General features: G+C 44.5%; 3 protein-coding genes across 5 annotated transcripts; 2 read left to right on the top strand and 1 right to left on the bottom strand.

Annotated features, from left to right (window-relative positions):
* Nucleotides 1–1,419: 1,419 nt before the first annotated feature.
* Nucleotides 1,420–2,956, bottom strand: LOC310803983 (putative protein BRICK1). The gene is made up of 3 exons (XM_083669024.1): nucleotides 2,800–2,956; nucleotides 2,197–2,279; nucleotides 1,420–2,113 (listed from the first exon to the last, which is right to left on the bottom strand). The coding sequence occupies exons 1-3, from the start codon at nucleotides 2,915–2,917 to the stop codon at nucleotides 2,087–2,089; spliced, it is 228 nt and encodes a 75-aa protein (XP_083525150.1). The 5' UTR covers nucleotides 2,918–2,956; the 3' UTR covers nucleotides 1,420–2,086.
* Nucleotides 2,957–3,002: 46 nt separating this feature from the next.
* emc3 (ER membrane protein complex subunit 3) lies at nucleotides 3,003–7,592 on the top strand. 3 transcript variants are annotated; one of them, XM_083669020.1, is made up of 10 exons: nucleotides 3,015–3,037; nucleotides 3,447–3,576; nucleotides 4,491–4,647; nucleotides 4,745–4,802; nucleotides 4,890–4,983; nucleotides 5,322–5,426; nucleotides 5,575–5,656; nucleotides 5,852–5,931; nucleotides 6,300–6,382; nucleotides 6,712–7,592. In XM_083669020.1, exons 3-10 carry the CDS (start codon nucleotides 4,493–4,495, stop codon nucleotides 6,838–6,840), a joined length of 786 nt encoding a protein of 261 aa, XP_083525146.1. In that variant the 5' UTR covers nucleotides 3,015–3,037; nucleotides 3,447–3,576; nucleotides 4,491–4,492; the 3' UTR covers nucleotides 6,841–7,592. The 3 variants fall into 3 exon arrangements, with proteins under 3 accessions (XP_083525147.1, XP_083525146.1, XP_083525145.1); XM_083669021.1 differs by lacking the exon at nucleotides 3,447–3,576 and having other exon boundaries at nucleotides 3,003–3,037; XM_083669019.1 differs by lacking the exon at nucleotides 3,015–3,037 and having other exon boundaries at nucleotides 3,416–3,576.
* Nucleotides 7,593–8,233: 641 nt separating this feature from the next.
* Nucleotides 8,234–19,920, top strand: usp4 (ubiquitin specific peptidase 4 (proto-oncogene)). Its single transcript, XM_083669002.1, has 22 exons — nucleotides 8,234–8,405; nucleotides 9,799–9,926; nucleotides 10,128–10,258; nucleotides 10,345–10,471; nucleotides 10,596–10,741; nucleotides 11,178–11,239; nucleotides 11,414–11,560; nucleotides 11,759–11,876; nucleotides 12,058–12,231; nucleotides 12,375–12,533; nucleotides 12,818–13,042; nucleotides 13,498–13,581; nucleotides 13,889–13,983; nucleotides 14,857–15,039; nucleotides 15,248–15,543; nucleotides 15,738–15,968; nucleotides 16,176–16,246; nucleotides 16,441–16,556; nucleotides 17,673–17,822; nucleotides 18,722–18,825; nucleotides 19,155–19,243; nucleotides 19,498–19,920. Exons 1-22 carry the CDS (start codon nucleotides 8,254–8,256, stop codon nucleotides 19,621–19,623), a joined length of 3,114 nt encoding a protein of 1,037 aa, XP_083525128.1. The 5' UTR covers nucleotides 8,234–8,253; the 3' UTR covers nucleotides 19,624–19,920.
* Nucleotides 19,921–20,326: the final 406 nt, after the last annotated feature.

Genomic DNA, 20,326 nt, shown 5'->3' on the forward strand with positions numbered 1-20,326 from the left:
GCAGCGTGAAGAGGTGGTGGAGCCTCCACAAAACAGGCAGCGTGAAGAGGTGGTGAAGCCTCCACAAAAGAGGCAGCGTGAAGAGGTGGTGGAGCCTCCACAAAAGAGGCAGCGTGAAGAGGTGGTGGAGCCTCCACAAAAGAGGCAGCGTGAAGAAGTGGTGGAGCCTCCACAAAAGAGGCAGCGTGAAGAGGTGGTGGAGCCTCCGCAAAAGAGGCAGCGTGAAGAGGTGGTGGAGCCTCCACAAAACAGGCAGCGTGAAGAGGTGGTGGAGCCTCCACAAAAGAGGCAGCGTGTGAGCTCCGAGTCAGAGGGGGAGATGGATGAACTGGAGGCCATTCCGGGGACCTCCAGGTCTTACTGATTGAATGGACTGTACCCAGGTGTTTACTCAATACTTAATTATTTTGTTTAAGTATTAGTAGTAATTCGAAAGTAATAACATCAGACAAAAGTAATAATATAAGATAAATAAAGAATAAAAATAAAGAAAAATTCTGATGAGTCTTTTTTTTTGTGAGATTTCTCTGTGGGAAACTAATCAAACAATGTCTATGCTTTTAATTTGTTGTGTGTGTGTGTGTGTGTGTGTGTGTGCCATACTCTTGTTTGGTGATGGATCTCTGATGTGTGTGTGTGTGTGTGTGTGTGTGTATCTTCCCTACCTTGCACATTGATGCATCCCTGGTGTGTGTCGTGGCCCTCTGAGTTGTAGGTCTCACACTCGTACACTCCCTCGTCATGGAAGCTCAGATCAGGCAGGGTGAGGATGGGACCCTCTGCACTCGCTCCGGTCATCCTCCTTCCTCCAGCGCAGCTTTGGAACAGGACTGGGAGTGGGGGAGATGAGGGAGGGAGGGAGGGAGGGAAGGGGAGGTGAGACTGAGTGACTCCACCACCCGCATCTGAACCCCTCTACGTCTATGAACCCCTCTTCTTCTATGGACCCCTCTACCTCTATGGGCCCCTCCTCCTCTATGGGTCCCTCTCCTTTGTCCTTGCTCTCTGCCTCTTACTTGGTCCATTCTTGCAAATATCAACCCAGAGTTGACCTCCTTTATGCATGAATAAGGACTGATTGCTGATTGAACGATTGTGCAAAGACGTTTTGCACGTGGGCAGAAGAGGTTCACATTCAAGAGAGTAATTTGCATAAGATGTGACCAAATGTTTTAATTTAGTTTGACATGCCTTACTCAACTGAGTTTTGCATCTTTTGTAGAGAGTTGCGTTTACTGTTTCGCAAAAATGTGCTGAGCATTTGCATTGTGTGTGAAAGCAATGAGAAATGACTTACTGTTTTGCAAAAAAAGAATACTGTTTTGCTCAATAGGTTATGATGTAGATCAAGTGGACCGCAGTTTCATTAAAAGTGTCTTAGCAATCGAGAAACTGTAATACTGTACATGACACTTACTTTGAAACAGTTTATTACATTTCAACACAAACAGTTATGTTACAAGTACAAGTGAAAGAGACATATAAGCAGAATGACCACAGTAAGAGCTGACAATTCATTTTGGCACTTCCTCTTCCTGTGGCTTACACCATTGCTACACTACTCCAAAGAGGAAGGGTATTCATTGATTTTGCACGGAATAAAAAGCTTGAAATATCCTCTAATAAGGGTGGAAAACATGATGTTGTCACGATAATTAATGAATCTAGTCACACAAAAAAAAAAACGTAACACTTTCAGCAAATGTTATTGTCCCAAATCAGCTGAATGACAAGTTATTGACATCATTAACTCACTAAATTGTAACATTGTAAAATGTTTGAATGCAATGAAACAACTGTGTTAACTTGGTTATTCCGTTATTACATATAATATGTTTGATTTAGTGAAGGGGACTGCAATGAAACAGTGTATAATAATTATATTCATCATCCAGTGGCCATGGTCCTGAAAGTACACATACGAATGTGGGGAGCCTTTTTGGTGGTCCCAAAGACCAAATACAAAACTGTAAAAATACAAAGTTAAAAAAAGAATATTATGGAAATGAACACAAATGTGTCAATCCTCCGCCAAGCCCATGCCCAAGCCCAAGCACTCCTCGCAAGTCCAGTGTGCCATCTCAATTTAGGTCAACGTCTCTCCTTTTGTGACCTAAACAGAGAAAGAGTTTAGAAGCATACAGGACAGTAATGATATCCAAGTAGGACAAACTGGGAACACACGATCACACTTACCCTGGCCTCAATGTATTCAATTCTCCTCTCCAACGCCGTCAGCTTTTCATTCAGAGTGGCCAAACGGGACCGACAGGACATATCTATCACACAGGGGAAAAAAGTGCAGTTTTGCATTTCAGGTCACACTGTAGATAGCTACACCAATACACAATAGAGTGCAGTCGTTATAGTGGACAAATAATCATGACCATAATCTCCAAATTGTAATAACAGGGTAAAAATGATCAAATGTTACTCTACCAGAAATGTAATGCTGTTCGCTACAACATGGCACAGACATTAAATTGACTGCTACTGTTGTTGTCCAACTAAGCCCCTCCCAATTGCATAGCTATGACCCAGGTAAGCTGTCAAGCCCAGCAGCAACTACAACGATGTATAACTAGCTAATAGCTTTTATTTTAATTCCAACACAATTATTAACTGGAATAATTTAAACTCGACTCATCACTGTCTGTCATTCACTGCTGAAAGATGTACATAGCTGCATGTATGGCTGTAGGCCTGTCTAGCAAGCTAGCTAACTTGGCTAGCTATCTAAAATGGGACAGGCCTTTAACAGCTAACGCGGCGTTAGCGAGCTCGTCAGCTGTCACTTACCAAATGAATTAAGGAAATCTGCTATTTTCTTGATGCTGCTTGTGATAACTTCGATATATTCTCGATTTGCCCAATCTTGGTGGATCTCCCTCTGCACTGGGTCTTCCTGGCCGGCCATTTTATCTGTGTTTAGGGAAGCTGCGTTGTAGCTACGCTGCCACTCAGTTTTGTCCTGCATTTACCCTGCTTACCTGCAGGTGGCAGCAGAGATCTACTATCATTAAACAGTGCAAGCAAGGTAAGTGCCCGAGGTGCAACAAACACAAATCACACCACGAGTAACATTTGGCGATAACTTGTGAGATAGTTAGATAATTTTGTAGCTTCAAAATTATGTGCATATCCTGGTCAGCACTCACAACAGTCAAATGTAAAACATTACATTTATATTTATGGCATTTAGCAGACGCCTTTATCCAAAGCGACTTACAACAAATACATTGGTCTAAGTAAGTGAATGATCTATGCATCAGTCATCATAAGAAAAAGTAATCTATGCTAGGACCAGGGGTTATTGGCAGTCACAATGCTAGAACAATGCTGTTTGTTTGTAGGTGTAGCTGCTCTTTCTAACCATCACCGCTGGATGGCACTGTATTTTCATGACATGTCCTTTGCTTTGTCGATGGATTGCATTGTATTCCTAGTAACCACCATGGCTGCTGCTGATGCAGCCAGAACAAGCAAATAATCAGCAGTAGTTGGGCGTCATCTCCTAATTTGCATCGCCTGAGTGAGCTTCGCTTTCACGACAAACGTCTGCTCGTCAGATTCGTGGTAAGACAAACATCAAAACAACTGGACCCGAAGAACTGAATCGTGTAGCTAGCATCAAGGACCATCCCGACAACTAGCACTGTGTGCATCTTCAGTCATTCCCAGTCTGTGTGGTTAGCTAGCTCTTATCTTGTGTCATTCCTTATGGGGAGCTAGCTCTAGCTAGCGAGTTACGCTATCTAGTTCTTCTCTCTATCAAAGGGGTAGTAGCTCGGCTAAGTAGTAGAACATTTTTTGTTTTTTTTCCACCTATATAGTAAACGTTGTCTGCATGTAGTCTGATCATGAATTAGGCCTAGTTGCTAAAGATTCACGTTAACGGGATTAACCCGGAGAGGGATATGCGACCTAGTAGTAGTCTCGCGAGCCAAATAGCCCTGGCTAAGCAAGCGTTGCACCTGCCATCACATATTGCCCCAAACCCGTGGAGTGGGGACCAAGTCTACCGACTCCCTACCCTCTTGTTTTTACCCTTCCTGAGTTTTACAGACGTTAAACTATAGATTTTAATTTTTCCAAATCATTCTTTAATGATGTAGTGGATACAGTTATTCAGGAAAGGACCATGTTAGACGAGCAATTTCAGCATTTGCTTTCATGCCTAAGGCAGAGGTAAAGTAGAGTAAGGTCAATGCATTGGTGCAGGGGTCTCAAACCTTTCCGTCGCCACACCCTGCTCTTTTATTTCTTCCGCTATACGGCTAGCAGTTGAAGCAGATGTGTTTCTGTTGGACTGGAAGTAACATATATAGCCACACCAACCTGGGATGATGACCCAGGACCGGGACTTGAGGCTCTCGCTGAGCTAGGTTGGCTTGGTGCAGACTGAGAGGCATCCAACTTGTACAGGCATCCAACTTTTTTTTGGCTTGGTTATGAGTTCTCACTGCCTGTTTTCATTGTGACCTTTCTAGCCATGGCTGAGCCGGAGCTTCTGCTGGACTCCAATATTCGACTTTGGGTGGTCTTGCCCATTGTCTTCATCACCTTCCTTGTTGGGATTATTCGACATTACGTCTCCATTCTGCTTCAGAGTGACAAGAAGCTGTCATTAGAGCAGGTGTCAGACAGGTAATTTCTGCAAACACCCTGGGTCTAGGATCATAATTGCCATACAGCCTGTCATTGACATATCTGACCATGATACCCGTCCCTCTCTGATATCCAGCCAGGTTCTTATCAGGAGCAGAATACTCAGGGAGAATGGGAAATACATTCCAAAACAGGTGAGTTCAATGTGGGATGCACCATCAAAAGTTACATAGGCTATTGCACTTTTTCACTCTCTGACTCATCTTTGTATTTCTTCAAAGTCTTTCTTGATGAGGAAATTCTACTTCAATAATCAAGAAGATGGATTCTTCAAAAAGACAAAAAGAAAGGTTGTTCCTCCCTCCCCAATGACAGGTAAGCTAAACAGAATCCCTGAGTGTTTTTTTTTGTAGCTATATTGCTCATACCTATCCAACTCTTTCAAATGAACATGAGTGCCTTGAGGCAAGGTTTTGTTTCTGGAACAGGCTAATCTGGATCAGGCTAGTCACATCATGCTCTTATCTGTTTTTCACACTATAATAGGCAGGTGTTTAGTCACATTTATTTGCATGTATAATCTCCTCTTAGACATGATAAGAACCACATGCTACCACAAGTTATAATGCAGTAATTATATTATAGTGAAGAGCACAACTCTGTTGTATTGGATTGCTGCTATGTCGAGCTACGCTAATTGTTTCTTTCCCCAGACCCCAGCATGCTGACAGACATGATGAAAGGCAATGTGACAAATGTGCTTCCCATGATCCTCATTGGAGGCTGGATCAACTGGACCTTTTCAGGATTTGTCACGAGTAAGTCATGCACTTGCTCTCACTTGTGAGACTTGGATCCCACCTATTATTGGTTTGCTAGTTACTACTGCTGACTGACTCTTAACATGATTTACCCATTCAATTTGTGTTGAACGATGTGTTCAATAACAAATTTTCTTCCACACAGCCAAGGTTCCTTTTCCTCTCACCCTACGCTTCAAGCCCATGTTGCAACAAGGAATCGAGCTACTCTCACTGGATGCCTCTTGGTTAGTTGATATAATAGATACTTGCAGGAATATCTGTACATCCACTCATCCTATTTGTTATTGGAGAGCTAGTCATTAACCCTATGATCAAAGACTGCAATTATCTATTTGCTGCTTTGTTGTAATACTACCTCCAAATCCTATTGCTAGTGTATGAATTGATCGATTTTGTAACCCTTGTTTGTGTTTCCTTAGGGTGAGCTCAGCATCGTGGTATTTCCTGAATGTGTTTGGGCTGCGGAGCATGTACTCCTTAATTCTAGGACAAGATAACGGTAATCTTTTATCTTCCTATGCAGCTGGAGTCTTGTGTTTCTGTTATTGTGTTTTTCTGTGGAGCATTTCTTCGTATCAGAGGCAATCAAAAGGATTTCATTGAATGATTTCAGACAAATAAGTCACTCGTACCACATGTAATTGGCAAGCACTCTGTGTCTGGAAAAGATAACAGGCTGCAACTCTTCAATGTCCTGTCAGCAGCAACACGCTATAAATGGCAAATTATTTCTTTCTGTCAACTACAGTATGTTCAAGTGGAAGACCTTCAATGCTTTACAGTAATGTTCGATCTTTTATGGCAAGGTTATAAAAAAACCCAAAAAAAACCTGATTGTTTATGCTGGTGTAATGTGACCCCCCACAGGTGCAGATCAGTCAAGGATTATGCAGGAGCAGATGAGTGGCGCTGCGATGGCCATGCCTGCGGACACAAATAAAGCCTTCAAGGTATAAACACAACAAGTGTGTTCTCCATTGTAATTTACTTACCAGAGTGAATTTGGTTCACACTGGTTCATGTGGGTCCTCTCCAGAAATGACCCCTTGCCATCACTACCTATACACTTGAGGTGATCTATAAGGCTGGGATATGTATTAGCAAGATGGGGAACATTCCACCTAGCCAATCAGAGGGCAAGGTGGAGCTACTACTATCTTGCTTATACTTATATAATCCTCTTAGTTCTACACAAGTGCCTAGGGTCAATGAGCCAGGGGTTGTTTTTGGGCAGTACCATGGAGTTGTTTGAGAGAAGTGTATATTTTCCCCTTTTTAGGCAGAGTGGGAGGCACTTGAGCTAACCGACCACCAGTGGGCGCTCGAGAGTGTTGAGGAGGAGCTAATGGGCAGAGAACTGGACCTGGACGGAATGTTCAGCAAGGAGTTGCCAACAGGCATCTTTTGATTGCCTGTTGATGTCACTGCAGGGAACCTTCTACTGGGCGGAATTTTACTTTTGTTTAACAAAGGAGGCTTGTAGTTTCTTGAGTCAGTTGTATAGTCCATTGAGCTTTTGCAAGGTTGTCATTCATTTCAGGGCAGTCATTGTCCCCTCAAGTTTCATAGTAGATTAACACTGGTTCATCTTCAATTGATTTAGTCTCTCAAGAAATATTTGAAATGCAATGGTTCACCTTCAGCTATCACACAATTGTAGTGGACAAGCTCTGAAAATAAACAAAAGGTCAATGAATTAACATGTATGTTATCACTCCTTTTGCTTAGACTATTATTGTTATTATGACCTTGTCTTAGATCCAACCCAAATGTCATTTTTTTGTAATGGTTTTTATATAGCCAAATGCTTGATGTTTTTTATTTGAGTCATGAATAATGTGCAAACTTAACCTTATTTTTGAGCCAAGCGACAATTTAGTACTAAACAGTTGATGTAGAACAATAAATCTCATTCCATGAGGTTTTAATTCCACTCTTACAATTTATCATTCTTGCAGCATCAGCAACCATAGAAATGGAATGATTCTATTTCTATGTCAGGAACCGTCTTGGCTGGGGCCCTGGTTAACTAGTGTATAGTGTTAGTTCAGCCAAAGCCTCTTTGGGTTAGCCAAATTCAGTGAGTTATTTTTAATATTTATTTCGCCAATTTATTTTGTAACATTTCCCTGTGCTTTGTATAAAGACCATTTTGACTAAACCAGCAGTTGAATTGTCTTACCTCCTCAACCTTTTACACCTTTCACCACACCACAGTACAATATCAAGAGTACCACTCTGGTTATTTCTAGACAGAAATTGACTTGCTAGTTAGTTGTCATGGTAATGTTGGCTAGGGAGGGAGCTGAGAGCTCTTCAGACTCACTTCTAGTCCATAGACATACATCGTTGGTCCAGTCTCTAAATTGTGTATACATTTATATCTATAAAGTTTAGACTAGAGGTCAAGGTCGAGACATGTGTCTGACACTATGAACTTGTAATGCCACTTTATATGTGACATAATTCGATGTCTTGTTTTTTTTAACTTCACTGTCAACTCTGACAGTTGGCTTCATTCGTGTAATGGTGAAGAGTTGGTGATGTAGTGTGGGTTGCACCCTGGCTTCAAACTAATAGCAAAAAATAATCATATGAAGTAAGTAGGCAAGCTTGTTTATGTTTACAAAATGACTTATTTCTTGTTATTAGCTAACCTATGTAACAATTTGTAGGGAACATTTTAGAAAGCGGGCGCCTCCACCGTTGAGCATCTGCAACTGTTTACCAATAACGGAAACCGCAAGTCTCACCAACGTTGTGGCGCTCGTACATCCGCGGATCCTTTACCGCGCGCCTACGATTCCGGTTCACTCACTGCATGATGGCCGAGGGAGGCGGACCCGAGTCGGGTAACGCGGCAGACCCCGATCCGGAGCCGGTAGCCGCTCAGATACCGACACCTTCAACCGAAAGTCAAAAGCAGAGTATTGGAACACTTCTTAAAACAACTCTACGGAAGGGCGACGAGTGGTAAGGAATGGAGGTGTCTGTGTTGGCAAGCAGGTTGTCGCTCTTGGTTAGCTAGCTGACTGCTAGCAGGGGATTTAGGCCTGTCAGAGACGGCTAAACCGGTTCCCAATATGCAGGAAATGGTTTGATTTGTGGAGTTGGGCAAGCATGCGAAAGGACTCTATGGCACAACATTAGACAGCTTGCAAGCTTCGTCTGGCTCTAGCTGATACTGTAGTCTCTGTGAAAATAATAACGAGCTGACTGATTATTAGGAACTTATTGTAAGCTTACAGTAGTTGCTAGAGTTAGCTAGCTACGAAATGGCTAAAGGCCCTTGTTCATTGCGATAAGTGAGTGACTAGCTAGCCAGCTAGCTAATGCTTTGTCATTGGAACTGGATAGCACCCAGCGAGTGGCCCACTAGATATTCAGTAACTTATGGGGCCGCAGTTTTTCAGATAAGGCTGCTAACTTCGTAACTCAATCATGTATTCATTTAAATTAGCTGGCTAGGTAGTTTAATCCAGACTGTTGAGTAAATAAATAAGAGGAAGTACCAAAGGGCTAAGCTAGCAGCTGGCATGGGGAGTCGTACAAGCTAGGTTGACAGCTGGCTGTTGGTGTCTTTATTTATATAGTGGTTTGCTAATATGTTTATCACTGCTATTGTAAGCCTATACAGTCCTATTATACATGTTTGGCTAACCAACAAGTATCTATACATTTGTTAGTAGCCACATAGCTAAGGTGGTGTGGTGAGCTCTTGTGTCAAGGTTTTTGCCAACTTGCATTGTTTTGCCATCTCAGCCAGTCTAAACAAGGCAATGTCAGCTGGCCAGCTTTGGACCTAATTACTAGCTGGCTTACTAGTATGATGGAAGACTCTTGACCTAATTTTCCCTGCTCAGATAGGCTTAATAAAGTTGCAGCACCTTGAAGCTTTGAAATGAACTACTGTAGCTAGTGTCTTAAGTCAGTCTAGGGTGTCCAAAGAAAGTGGTTCCTTACTAATAACGTTTTACCCATGGACTCTGAACTATGTTAAATCCTGCTAACAAGCTTATGCAGTGGAAGAGATTCTTATTTGAGTTGAGATTAGACATCCTAGTTTGCTGTTTCTATATCTGAAAATGAGACCTAGTGCGCAAGTTTGTTTTGGAGTTGTGTTTTATGTTGACAGATGGATGAATTCTCCCAATACAATGATGTGTTAAGACATAGACAATCCTGCATTTTAAAGTGGTACAACATGATGTAGAAACCAGTGGCACAAGCTCACTTCATCTAGGTCCATTGACACATTTATGTTCCAAGGATCATGCCATAAAATGTACTTTTGCTGTTGCCCATGTCCATTTTAATCATGATTCCTCCCCTAAAAGGAATCTAACTCATGTCCCTCTTTTTGCAGGTTTCTGATTGACAGTCGGTGGTTCAAGCAGTGGAAAAAGTATGTGGGATTTGACAGCTGGGATATGTACAATGTCGGCGAGCACAGTCTCTATCCAGGACCTGTTGACAACTCTGGGCTGTTCTCAGGTAAAAAGGACATTGGCTTTGGAAGTCGTCATTCTCACGGTGGCACATTACACAAAATGGCTTTGTGAGTGCGTTGTCTTTTGTTTGCCCTGCTCCGATTCGAGCACAACTGCCAATGGTCAAGCACTGCAAATACTTGATGATGCGATGTCATCACATATCAGTTGCTTAATTTGACACACTTTCTCTGTTCTCCCACAGACCATGAGACCCAGATCCTGAAGGATCACCTTATAGATGAGCTAGACTATGTCCTTGTGCCCACTGAGGCATGGAACAAGCTTGTCAGCTGGTATGGTTGCCTTGAGGGCCAGCGACCCATCGTCAGAAAGGTGATGCAGCTCAAAAGACATTACTATTTCCACAATAGCCTTTTCACTGTAGTCTCCCTTTCCAACAGTGGTCTTTTTTTCTGTAGGTGGTTGAACACGGCATGTTTGTCAAGCACTGTAAAGTCGAGGTTTATCTGTTGGAACTCAACTTGTGCGAGAATGACAACATGGACAATGTTGTCACACGTCATTTCAGCAAAGCTGACACTATAGGTAAGTGTACCGTGGGTGCACTGTGTCTGCTAGTGAGCAAACTGACATGCAAACTAATCTCATCTCAATACAATTTCTGTGGCAACTGATTTGCTGAATATTGTTTATGCCCCTACCCCCACAGACACCATAGAGAAGGAGATGAGGTTGATGTTTGAAATCCCAACGGGGAAGGAGACACGACTCTGGAACAAATACATGAGCAACACGTATGAGCAGCTGAACAAGCCTGACAGCACCGTGCAGGACGCTGGTCTCTTCCAAGGCCAGGTAGAGCACTGCTGCAGCACCCAAACGCCCACCTCAGCTCACTCTGTGCTGAGCCAGGCAGGGCTAGACTTACTCCTTTGACCACTGGCTATTCATAAACCCACAAGATGAAGATACAGCTCTTCTCTTGGACCTTTTTATAGGGAAAATCTGCTTATGTGGTCTGTTTGATTTTTCTCACATACAGTCTGAAACAGCGCACTTATTTTTCATCAAGGACAGGATGGACATGAATATTTTGAACTGGCAAAGGAATGTTTACACTGACTTGGGTTGTTTTGCCTTCTTATTATAGTTAACCAGCAGGGATTCACCCTGACCCTTTTGTTCCTCCTAACTGAGTAAGCTGTAACAGTTGCTGTTGAGGTCAGCGGAGGTCCGGTCAGACGTAATGGCAGTGTTCTCACTGGCTTGTTGTTGTTGTTGTTGCCCACAGGTGCTTGTGATCGAACGCAAGAACGAGGACGGCACATGGCCCAGACAAGCCTCCCATCCAAAGTAAGTTAACACCTGTTGGCCCTGTGACAAGATGATAATGACAGCTCTCAACTGTTTTCATCAACTCAGCTCCTGTGTTTCTTGGTTTCAGTTTTGGTTCCGGTTATACAACACAATGCACCAGTATGTCTGCATTGTTTGTTTTTTAATCACATCTGTTCTCATGTTATTAAGATCCAGTACAGCCACATCCAGGAACTTCACTACCTCCCCAAAGCTCTCTTCCAACGCGTCAGCAACCATATCTTCAACAGTAACCAATGGAGACAGCAGCAGCAACTCTGGCTATACACTGAACAACAGCACCTCCTCTGGCAACAGGCAGGAACAATTACGATTTCTTCATAATGCCAGATGCAATGTCTACACTGTAGACTCTACAGTGTCACTCAGTAATCAGTCAAACCAAGTCCATAGCTTTGAAATGGTGTCCCATTTTGCTCAGTTAATCCAATACAATGCTATTGTATCCATCATACTGTTCTATACCTGTGGCTGATAATCACTCTGTTCCTCCAGATTGGGAGGCTACAATTCATATAGCTCCTCCTATAACTACAGAGAGTCACCTTCCCAACCTGGCCTGTGTGGCCTCAGTAACCTTGGTAACACCTGCTTCATGAACTCTGCCCTCCAGGTACAACACACACACACACACACACACACACACACGCATGCATGGTAAAAGAGAATGTGTTCTCAATGACTTACCTGGTTAAATAAAGGTTAAATAAAGTAAATAAATGCATACACACACACGTATGTGCAACGTTTGATCTGTATTTGATTTCTCATCAACCTCACTGCTTTGCCTACAGTGCCTGAGCAACGCGTCCCCCCTTACGGAATACTTCCTGGATGACGAGTACGAGGCGGAGATCAACCGGGAGAATCCACTTGGGATGAGGGGGGAGATTGCAGAGGCCTACGCTGACCTGGTCAAGCAGATGTGGTTGAGCCGCAGCAGCTACGTGGCCCCCCGCACCTTTAAAGTGAGCAGTGCCATGGAGTTGAAATGTCATTGCAGACAAAACTGCCTAAATTCTGTCTATCTTGATAACTCGGCCTTTGAAAAGAGACTGACACGCTGGACAGTCTCCTAACCCACCACTCTCTTGTCTCACTTCTTTCTCAGACCCAAGTGGGCCGCTTCGCCCCCCAGTTTTCGGGCTACCAGCAGCAGGACTCCCAGGAGCTGTTGGCCTTCCTCCTAGACGGGCTGCACGAAGACCTGAACCGTGTAAAAAAGAAGCCTTACCTGGCCCTGAGGGATGCAGAGGGCCGGGCGGATGAGGTAAACACCCCACCCCCCTACACACACACACAGACACACACACACACACACACACACACACACTAACACCTAAGAATGTGGTCGGATACACACTGGAATTGCTCTGTACAGGTAGTGATCTTGATACTAATGAAGAAGATTCCTGTATAATGTTTTCTGTTGGAAGAGAACAAGTAAACCACAGAGGACTCGATACATTTGGCTTAATCCCTTCATTCTGGGTTGGGTTTGAGACCTCTTCCATGTAATCACATGCATCTATTTATTTTTATTTGTAATGACAGATTGTAGCTAAGGAAGCCTGGACAAACCATCGCCTGCGCAATGACTCCATCATAGTGGACATATTCCATGGCCTCTTCAAATCCACTCTGGTGTGCCCAGAGTGCTCCAAGATCTCTGTGACCTTTGACCCGTTCTGCTACCTCACACTGCCTCTGCCCATGAAGAAGGACCGCACCATGGAGGTGTTCATGGTCCGCACGGACCCCCAGTCCAGACCCACACAGGTAAGAGAGAACCCACCCCCCAGTTTTTAGTCCTGCGAAATGTAGCTATGTACTTTCATCTTCATGGAATTTTAAGCACAACCAGAGACAAGAAGGACAGTACACCTTGGCTGCAGTAGAAGTTATGACGTATGTACTGTATCTATATACCTACGAAAGTCTATTGTCGACAACTTACGTCATTTCAATGACCAGTATTGTGTATGAGATGACCATGCGTTTTGTTTTGTAAATCTGCGATTTGCATGCACAGCTGACATTTGGATAAGAGACAGAGTGGTCCTTGTATGCTGCTGCTCTGTGTCTTGGATTTCTGAGTGGCCCAGTTAACGACACGGTTCATTGACTGAGTGAGGTCACAGTGTCTTAACTGTCTAAGGTAGACTGCTTCAAGTCAAACTCTCTCTCTTTCTCTCTCTCTCTCTCTCTCTCTCTCTCTCTCCCTTCTGTGCCAGTACCGAGTGGTGGTTCCTAAGCTTGGCTCTGTGACAGACCTGTGCAGCGCCTTGTCCCGGCTCTCTGGTGTCCCTGCAGAGAACGTGAGAGCTTTACCCTTTATGCATCTGAATGAAGACCGTTGTACTCACAACAACTCCGGTGTTAATCCTTGGGAGTAGCGCCATATTCCTTGTGAATGTATACTCATGATATGACTTGTAACTTGTGGGATTTAACGGCCAGCCATTAAGTTTATAGATGAGACTAAATTCACTGTTTTAATGCTTTGTATTGAGACAACAATTACTTTAAATTCTAATGCTATTGAAAAGATATGGTGATGATCCGTGGGTGGGTCTAGTGAGGTGACTAAAGCTGAGAGCATACCATGAACTGTTGTCTCTCCAGATGGTGGTGGCTGACGTTTACAATCACCGGTTCCACAAGATCTACCGACGAGACGACGGCCTCAACCAAATCATGGAGAAAGACGACATATTTGTGTAAGCCTGATCCCCTTTCACACTACAACAGTGTACGATTTAGACTGTTGAGAAACAGGCGTATTGGGCCAACCATTTGAAACTGGTTTTCACCACACCCAGTGAGTAATAAAGTGTGATGAGACCTATCAAACCAATGAACGTTCTTGTTATGACATGAAGATGATATTGGAATGACATTTCTCATCTGCTGCTCCTCCCCTTTGGAATGCTCTCCCCCACAACAATGTTAGAGCTGCTGCTCTATAAAAAAAGAAAAAACTCACCTGTTCAGGCAGGCTTTTAGTGTATAGGGCCCTATCTTATGCATGTTCTGTGATTTTCATTGATCATTTTCTTTCTTTTTCTTTTTTTCACATTCTTGACATGTTAAGCGCTTTGAGTCCATGAGAAAGCGCCATTACATTTTTTAATGTATTATGACATTTGTAAACTGCTTCGGACTGGGTGGTGGATCAAAGGGGTAAGACACGACAAGAACTGTTGGAAAGCTCAGTTCTTGGTTCAGACCACAGGGCTGGGCCCAGCGCACGTACTTGCTCTGCTGCCTGATACACAAGTAAAGGATACCTTAAACACAGACGTTGTTACTGTCCTTTATTTTCTTTATTACAGCCATCCTCAATTGTTGGAGAGCCGCAGTGTTTTGTCCCAGCCTCGTGCTATCACACCTGAATGAACTCACTGAACAACTGATCTAAAAAGACCTTGATTAGCTGAATTACCTGGTGTGTCACCGCTGATCTGTTAGCCTGCAACACTGTGGCTCTCCAGAACCAGGATTGAGGATCACTGCACTAGAGAAGGAGATGGTGGTACAGGTCTGGTGGTTGGTCATGAGCAGGGGGACTGAGCTGTGTTGTGTTGGTGCAGGTATGAGGTGCTGGAGGAGGATGGCGAGAGGATGAACCTGCCCGTGTACTTCAGGGAGCGCCACTCCAAGCACACGGGCGGCTCCACGGGCACCATGCTGTTTGGCCAGCCTCTGCTCATCACCGTACCCAGACAGAACCTCGGTGCAGACACGCTCTACGAGAAGGTGCTGGAGAGGATCGGGTGAGCACATCCGGTCTGTCTGTGTGTGTGTATACTTGTGTTTGCCTGCGCAACGCTCTTTGATGTGAATGTCCATATCGATACCTCATGCTCCACGTGGACTTTTAAGTATTTGGCATGTGGCTGGCGTGGGCTGACTGTTTGCTGTGTGTTTAGCACCTGTAGTTAGGTGAACGTGGTTTCGTGACGTCTGTTCTGTGCGTTCCAGGCGCTATGTGAAGCGCTCTCAGAGCTCCAGCAGTGAGGGGAGGGCCACATCTTCAGCCTCAGCCTCAGCCTCAGCCTCAGCCTCAGCCTCCGCTTCATCTTCAGCCTCCACTTCATCTTCAGCCTCAGCCTCCGCCAGCTGCAGCCAGGCCGCTGAATGCGCGTCATCATCATCCAATCACAAGGCAGGCCGGAGTGTATGTGGAAGCCCCCTGTCGGAGGGAGCGTCCTGCAGTGCCAGCTCCAGCAACGGCAGCAGCAACCACTCAGAGAACGGGCCCAACGGAGTGTGTGAAGGTAAGCACCAGCCAGAGTAGGTTAGTTACTTGTGAAGACACCTCCTTGTTTTCTGTATTGCTCCTTGATGTACCAATACCAAGCATTCTAATCGCTGGTGTGTGAAAAAGCACTATTTCATACTGGTTTGACTACTGGTAAGACGACTTTAGTGTGAATCAGATGTGTTGACTCGAGGCTTCTGATTGTCCCAGGTGAGGAGGAGGCCATGGATCACCAAGTGAGCCCGGAGCCTGAGAACGGCCAGTTGGAGGAGGGCGAGGGGGAGGAGGAGGAAGCCTCGGACCTGGAGAACGGTCCTAAAGGCAGCAAAGCCAAGCAGTGCTCCACCCCGCCCAAACTCTTCTCCTTCAGCATGGTCAACTCCTATGGAACAGCCAACATTAGTCCACTGCCTTGTGACGGAAACGTCCTCAAACTCAATAGTTAGTATGAGCATCAATGTCTTGAACTGGTTTTTGAATGTTTTTTTTGTTGTTTTACTGGTGAGCAACTATTTGAGGGCTTGGAATGAACAATATTTATTTCAGTCTGAAGGACTTAGGTTATTAGTGGATATGTACTCAATTTCCATTTTGAAAGTGCTTCAGATGTCTAAGTTGAGAGCTGACCAAAGCCCCTTATCTCTGCAGCACATTCCACAGTGGCGATTGACTGGGACTCAGACACAAAGAAACTGTGTTACGATGACCAGGAAGCAGAGGTCAGTAGAGTCCATCTTCATCAGGTTGACCCAAACCCTTCTTAAACCTGTCAAATGTTGTAAAGCTTTGTGATGACAGCGTGTGTATGTTTGTGTCTGACTCAACTCTGTTTCCTCTCTTTCTCTTTCTCTCTCTCTGTGTGTGTGTGTGTGTGTGTGTGTGTGTGTGTGTGTGTGTGTGGACGCGTGCACAGGCCTATGAGAAACACGAAAGCATGCTCCAGGCCCAGAAGAAGAAGGCCACGGTGGCTCTGAGGGAATGCATTGAGCTCTTCACCACGATGGAGACGCTAGGAGAGCACGACCCATGGTGAGGTTCACCATGTTCACCCCCTGTACTAACCCTAACCCCAACCCTAGAGACCTCTTCACCCCCACTACCCCCTGTACTAACCCTAACCCCAACCCTAGAGACCTCTTCACCCCCACTACCCCCCTGTACTAACCCTAACCCCAACCCTAGAGACCTCTTCACCCCCACTACCCCCTGTACTAACCCTAACCCCAACCCTAGAGACCTCTTCACCCCCACTACCCCCCTGTACTAACCCTAACCCCAACCCTAGAGACCTCTTCACCCCCACTACCCCCCTGTACTAACCCTAACCCCAACCCTAGAGACCTCTTCACCCCCACTACCCCCCTGTACTAACCCTAACCCCAACCCTAGAGACCTCTTCACCCCCACTACCCTCCCTGTACAAGTTCTCTCCTGTTCATAAAAAAAGGCTTCTGGCATTACGACTGCCAATGGCCCCTGGTGTGAGCACTGATTACTTTGTCTTATGATGACTGTCGGATAGATGATTCACTTACTTAAACAAATGTATTTGTTGTAAGTTGCTTTGGATAAAGGCGTCTGCTAAATGCCATAAATGTAAATGTAAAAACAACACACTACCGCCTGGCTGGCTCAACTTGCGCTTCTCTCTTTTTGCTAAGTTAAAGTGGCAGTAGGCAAATGTTCATCATTCAAATATTGCCAAATGACCCTGGTATATTTGTAGTGATTTAGCAGTGGAATTGGTTGGCAGACGATCATTGAGACCATCTCTCTCTCCCATCAAAATCCCATTCAGAAAAACGGTAGAGGTCTGACCGCTTTTGGCGTCGTGTTCTCTTGTCCTGCTCTCTGTGCAATAACGCGGCGAGCGCTCCCTGAGTATAACAACTACACTGATGTTGAGAGGAAGACCTGGGGAGTGTGCATGAGACGACAACAGTGGAGGAGGGAGGAGGGAGCAGGGAGGGAGAGAGAGACATCTCGTTTTGGTTTTCCTTTCAAAAGGAGGGTACTGCACCTGGGGGGGCCATTTTCCTCAAACCTGCTTACTGCCACTTTAAAAACCACTCCACCTTGTGTTAATATTTGTAAGTTTATTTGTGTTTTGTCCTGATACCAGTGATGCCCCGCTTGTTCACACAGGTATTGCCCCACCTGTAAGAAGCATCAACAAGCCACGAAGAAGTTTGACTTGTGGTCGTTGCCTCGCATTCTGGTGGTCCACCTTAAGCGTTTCTCGTATAACCGCTGCTGGAGGGACAAGCTGGATACAGTGGTAGACTTCCCCTGCAGGTACACTACCACACAAAAAGGAGGAGGGACACTTGATACCGAAAGAAACGAACACCCATCGATGCTTATGTCTTTTCATCTTTACTTTTCTGATAAAACCACGAGTCACTTCAACATATGGTGTACTCTCCATTTATTGTACTTTGAAAATGCATCCTTGATTTTTTTATAGTCAGCTTCTTGCATCTGAGATGTTGACCAGACTTCTACACTAGAGGGTGCTGGTTTGTTAGATATTTCAGAAAAGACTCAGAGAATTGTTCGGTCAGAGACTTGTTTGTCTGGTTGAGGAAGTTCTGTTTAGAAATTAGAGAAGTAGACTATTGTACTGTTGCAGGAAACTGTCAACCCTCAAAAGGCAATAAGAGAACCGGTTGGTGTAGTTTCATCACATCGGATCTGTTTTCAAAAGGGTCATTTTGCGAGACACAGACGTCATTTCAACTCAGCCTGAGGAACTTAAATGCTGTTTACATTATCAGAGTACTCTGGTTTTCCCTCACATTGTGTCAAAGTTGCCTATTTCGTGACTGTCAGCCTGTGATGCTCTCTGAGATCTGTTGAGTCACATTGTCAACCAGGAACCAGGAAGCAGAATTTCATTTGTTACTGACATTCTCACAAGCCCTGTTTCCAAGAAGTTGAATCATACTTGCTTACGTTTGTTTGAGCCACAGACCCATCTATTGTCTTCTGTTAATCTTATCAGCTTGAGTGCTGGTTGACGAGCACCACCCTTACGGTGTGTGTGGGTGTGTGGGTGGGTGGGTGGGTGTGAGATGCACGTTCTATGGATCCCAAATGACATCTGTACAACCTCAGTGTGTACAGTGCACCTCATTGCCTATGTTTGGATGCAGGAACAAATGTTGTTATGTGATGTTCCCTCTCTCCCATAGAGACCTGGACATGTCCGAGTTTGTGTGTGACCCAAAGGCCGGCCCCTACGTCTATGACCTCATTGCTGTTTCCAACCACTATGGAGGAATGGGAGGAGGCCACTGTGAGTAATTGTTACTTTTCCCTGTCCCACACACAGCCCATCCTGATCACAGTAACGTGTGCAATATCTTAAATGACACACAGAGCTGCCACCACCCTACCGTAATGACACACTCGGCTCTCACTTTCTTCCATTTTCAAATAACAGTTTACGTGTGGAGGAGAAACGCCTGCTAAAAGCCTGTGGCAATAAACTGCAGACCATTGTGTTTCATATTTACTCTGTTCACACCCCACACCATGATATTGGCGGCCAGCTTGATCTCTCCTCTGACCTACAAGAAGGTATGGATAGTTTTCTGACTCTACTCCAATATCTTCTACCAACAGACACAGCCTATGGCAAGAATAAAGCGGATGGGAAGTGGCATTACTTTGACGACAGCAGTGTCTCGTCTGCCTCAGAGGATCAGACTGTGGTGAGCCACCTGCATACCTTTTTGTTGCTGTTGTTGTTTGTTATTTTTTTAACGGTTTCCAAAGCTTTACTTTGATTTATGTGAAGACATGTTCATGACATGGGACTCGTTCTTATCCCTTCTGAAAATCTATTCGGTGTTCTTTTTGTCCACTTTTTAATGAATAATGTTAGCTGGGATGATGAGACTTTCTGTCCTTTGGTGTTGAGTGTCAGTGTAACCCTATCCTCTCCTCTCTTCTGCTCTCCCTTTAGACAAAAGCAGCCTACGTGCTATTCTACCAACGTAGGGACCCGGGGGATGCACCCTCCAAGCCTCAGCCCTCTGCCTCCCTGGGGGGTGCCAGTGAAGCAGCTGAGGACCACATGGACACCAACTGAGCATCACTGATGCTCAGGGACACGCACTGAAGCAAAAATGACAAAAAAAGAGACACTTTGACACACACACACACACCAATCTACTTCAGTGACATAAGGCTCCTCAGAGTCAGAATTATTAACCCCCCCCGGCCCCCCCACGTGTTTTATTTTATTTTTCTCATACATCGTCACCAAGAGCCAAAAGCCTTGTTTATATGAGTGACCCCGAGAGACTTCCGCCCCGGAGCCGGTGACCTGCTGATGTGTGAACATAGTTTACTAGTTTGAAAAAATAAAAAATAGAGGAATATAAAAGGCAAAGAATCCTCTCACTGGACAAACGGAATGTTAGAAGTGCCCTAAAATGCATAGATATAAACACAAACTTTTCTGTTACCCACTAGAAAAGTCAGAAATAAAAAAAAAAAAGCCAAATGCACATCTTGTTTTCAACCAAAGCGCTCCAAGTTGTACATGGTAAACAAATGTACCAACTGTTTTTTTGTTGTTTTGTTTTGTTTTTTCCCCCCCGAAAAGGGTTGTATCTGTTATGATAACCTTCCAGGGATGAGGTACATTAATGAAAAGTTGTATTTACCGTATGAGATCACACAGTTCAACACACGACACGCACATGGATCCTGTGAAGTTATGCCTGCTGTGAAGAATGGATCCATTCAGAAAGGCACACTGAAAGTGTTCTCACTGCTATATACACTCT

Source organism: Argentina silus (genome assembly GCF_951799395.1).
Source record: "Argentina silus genome assembly, chromosome: 4".
Classification (NCBI taxonomy): domain Eukaryota; kingdom Metazoa; phylum Chordata; class Actinopteri; order Argentiniformes; family Argentinidae; genus Argentina; species Argentina silus.

Bases quoted from the DNA above. Each gene is read 5' to 3' on its own strand.
- LOC310803983 (XM_083669024.1), bottom strand. From the start codon at position 2,917: ATGGCCGGCCAGGAAGACCCAGTGCAGAGGGAGATCCACCAAGATTGG. The intron at 2,280-2,799 runs GTAAGTGACAGC...CCTGTGTGATAG, and splicing joins AGATTTCCTTAATTCATTTG to ATATGTCCTGTCGGTCCCGT. The intron at 2,114-2,196 runs GTAAGTGTGATC...TTCTCTGTTTAG, and splicing joins TTGAATACATTGAGGCCAGG to GTCACAAAAGGAGAGACGTT.
- emc3 (XM_083669021.1), top strand. From the start codon at position 4,493: ATGGCTGAGCCGGAGCTTCTGCTGGACTCCAATATTCGACTTTGGGTG. The intron at 4,803-4,889 runs GTGAGTTCAATG...ATTTCTTCAAAG, and splicing joins GGAAATACATTCCAAAACAG to TCTTTCTTGATGAGGAAATT. The intron at 4,984-5,321 runs GTAAGCTAAACA...TTCTTTCCCCAG, and splicing joins TCCTCCCTCCCCAATGACAG to ACCCCAGCATGCTGACAGAC.
- usp4 (XM_083669002.1), top strand. From the start codon at position 8,254: ATGATGGCCGAGGGAGGCGGACCCGAGTCGGGTAACGCGGCAGACCCC. The intron at 9,927-10,127 runs GTAAAAAGGACA...GTTCTCCCACAG, and splicing joins CAACTCTGGGCTGTTCTCAG to ACCATGAGACCCAGATCCTG. The intron at 17,823-18,721 runs GTACACTACCAC...TCTCTCCCATAG, and splicing joins GTGGTAGACTTCCCCTGCAG to AGACCTGGACATGTCCGAGT.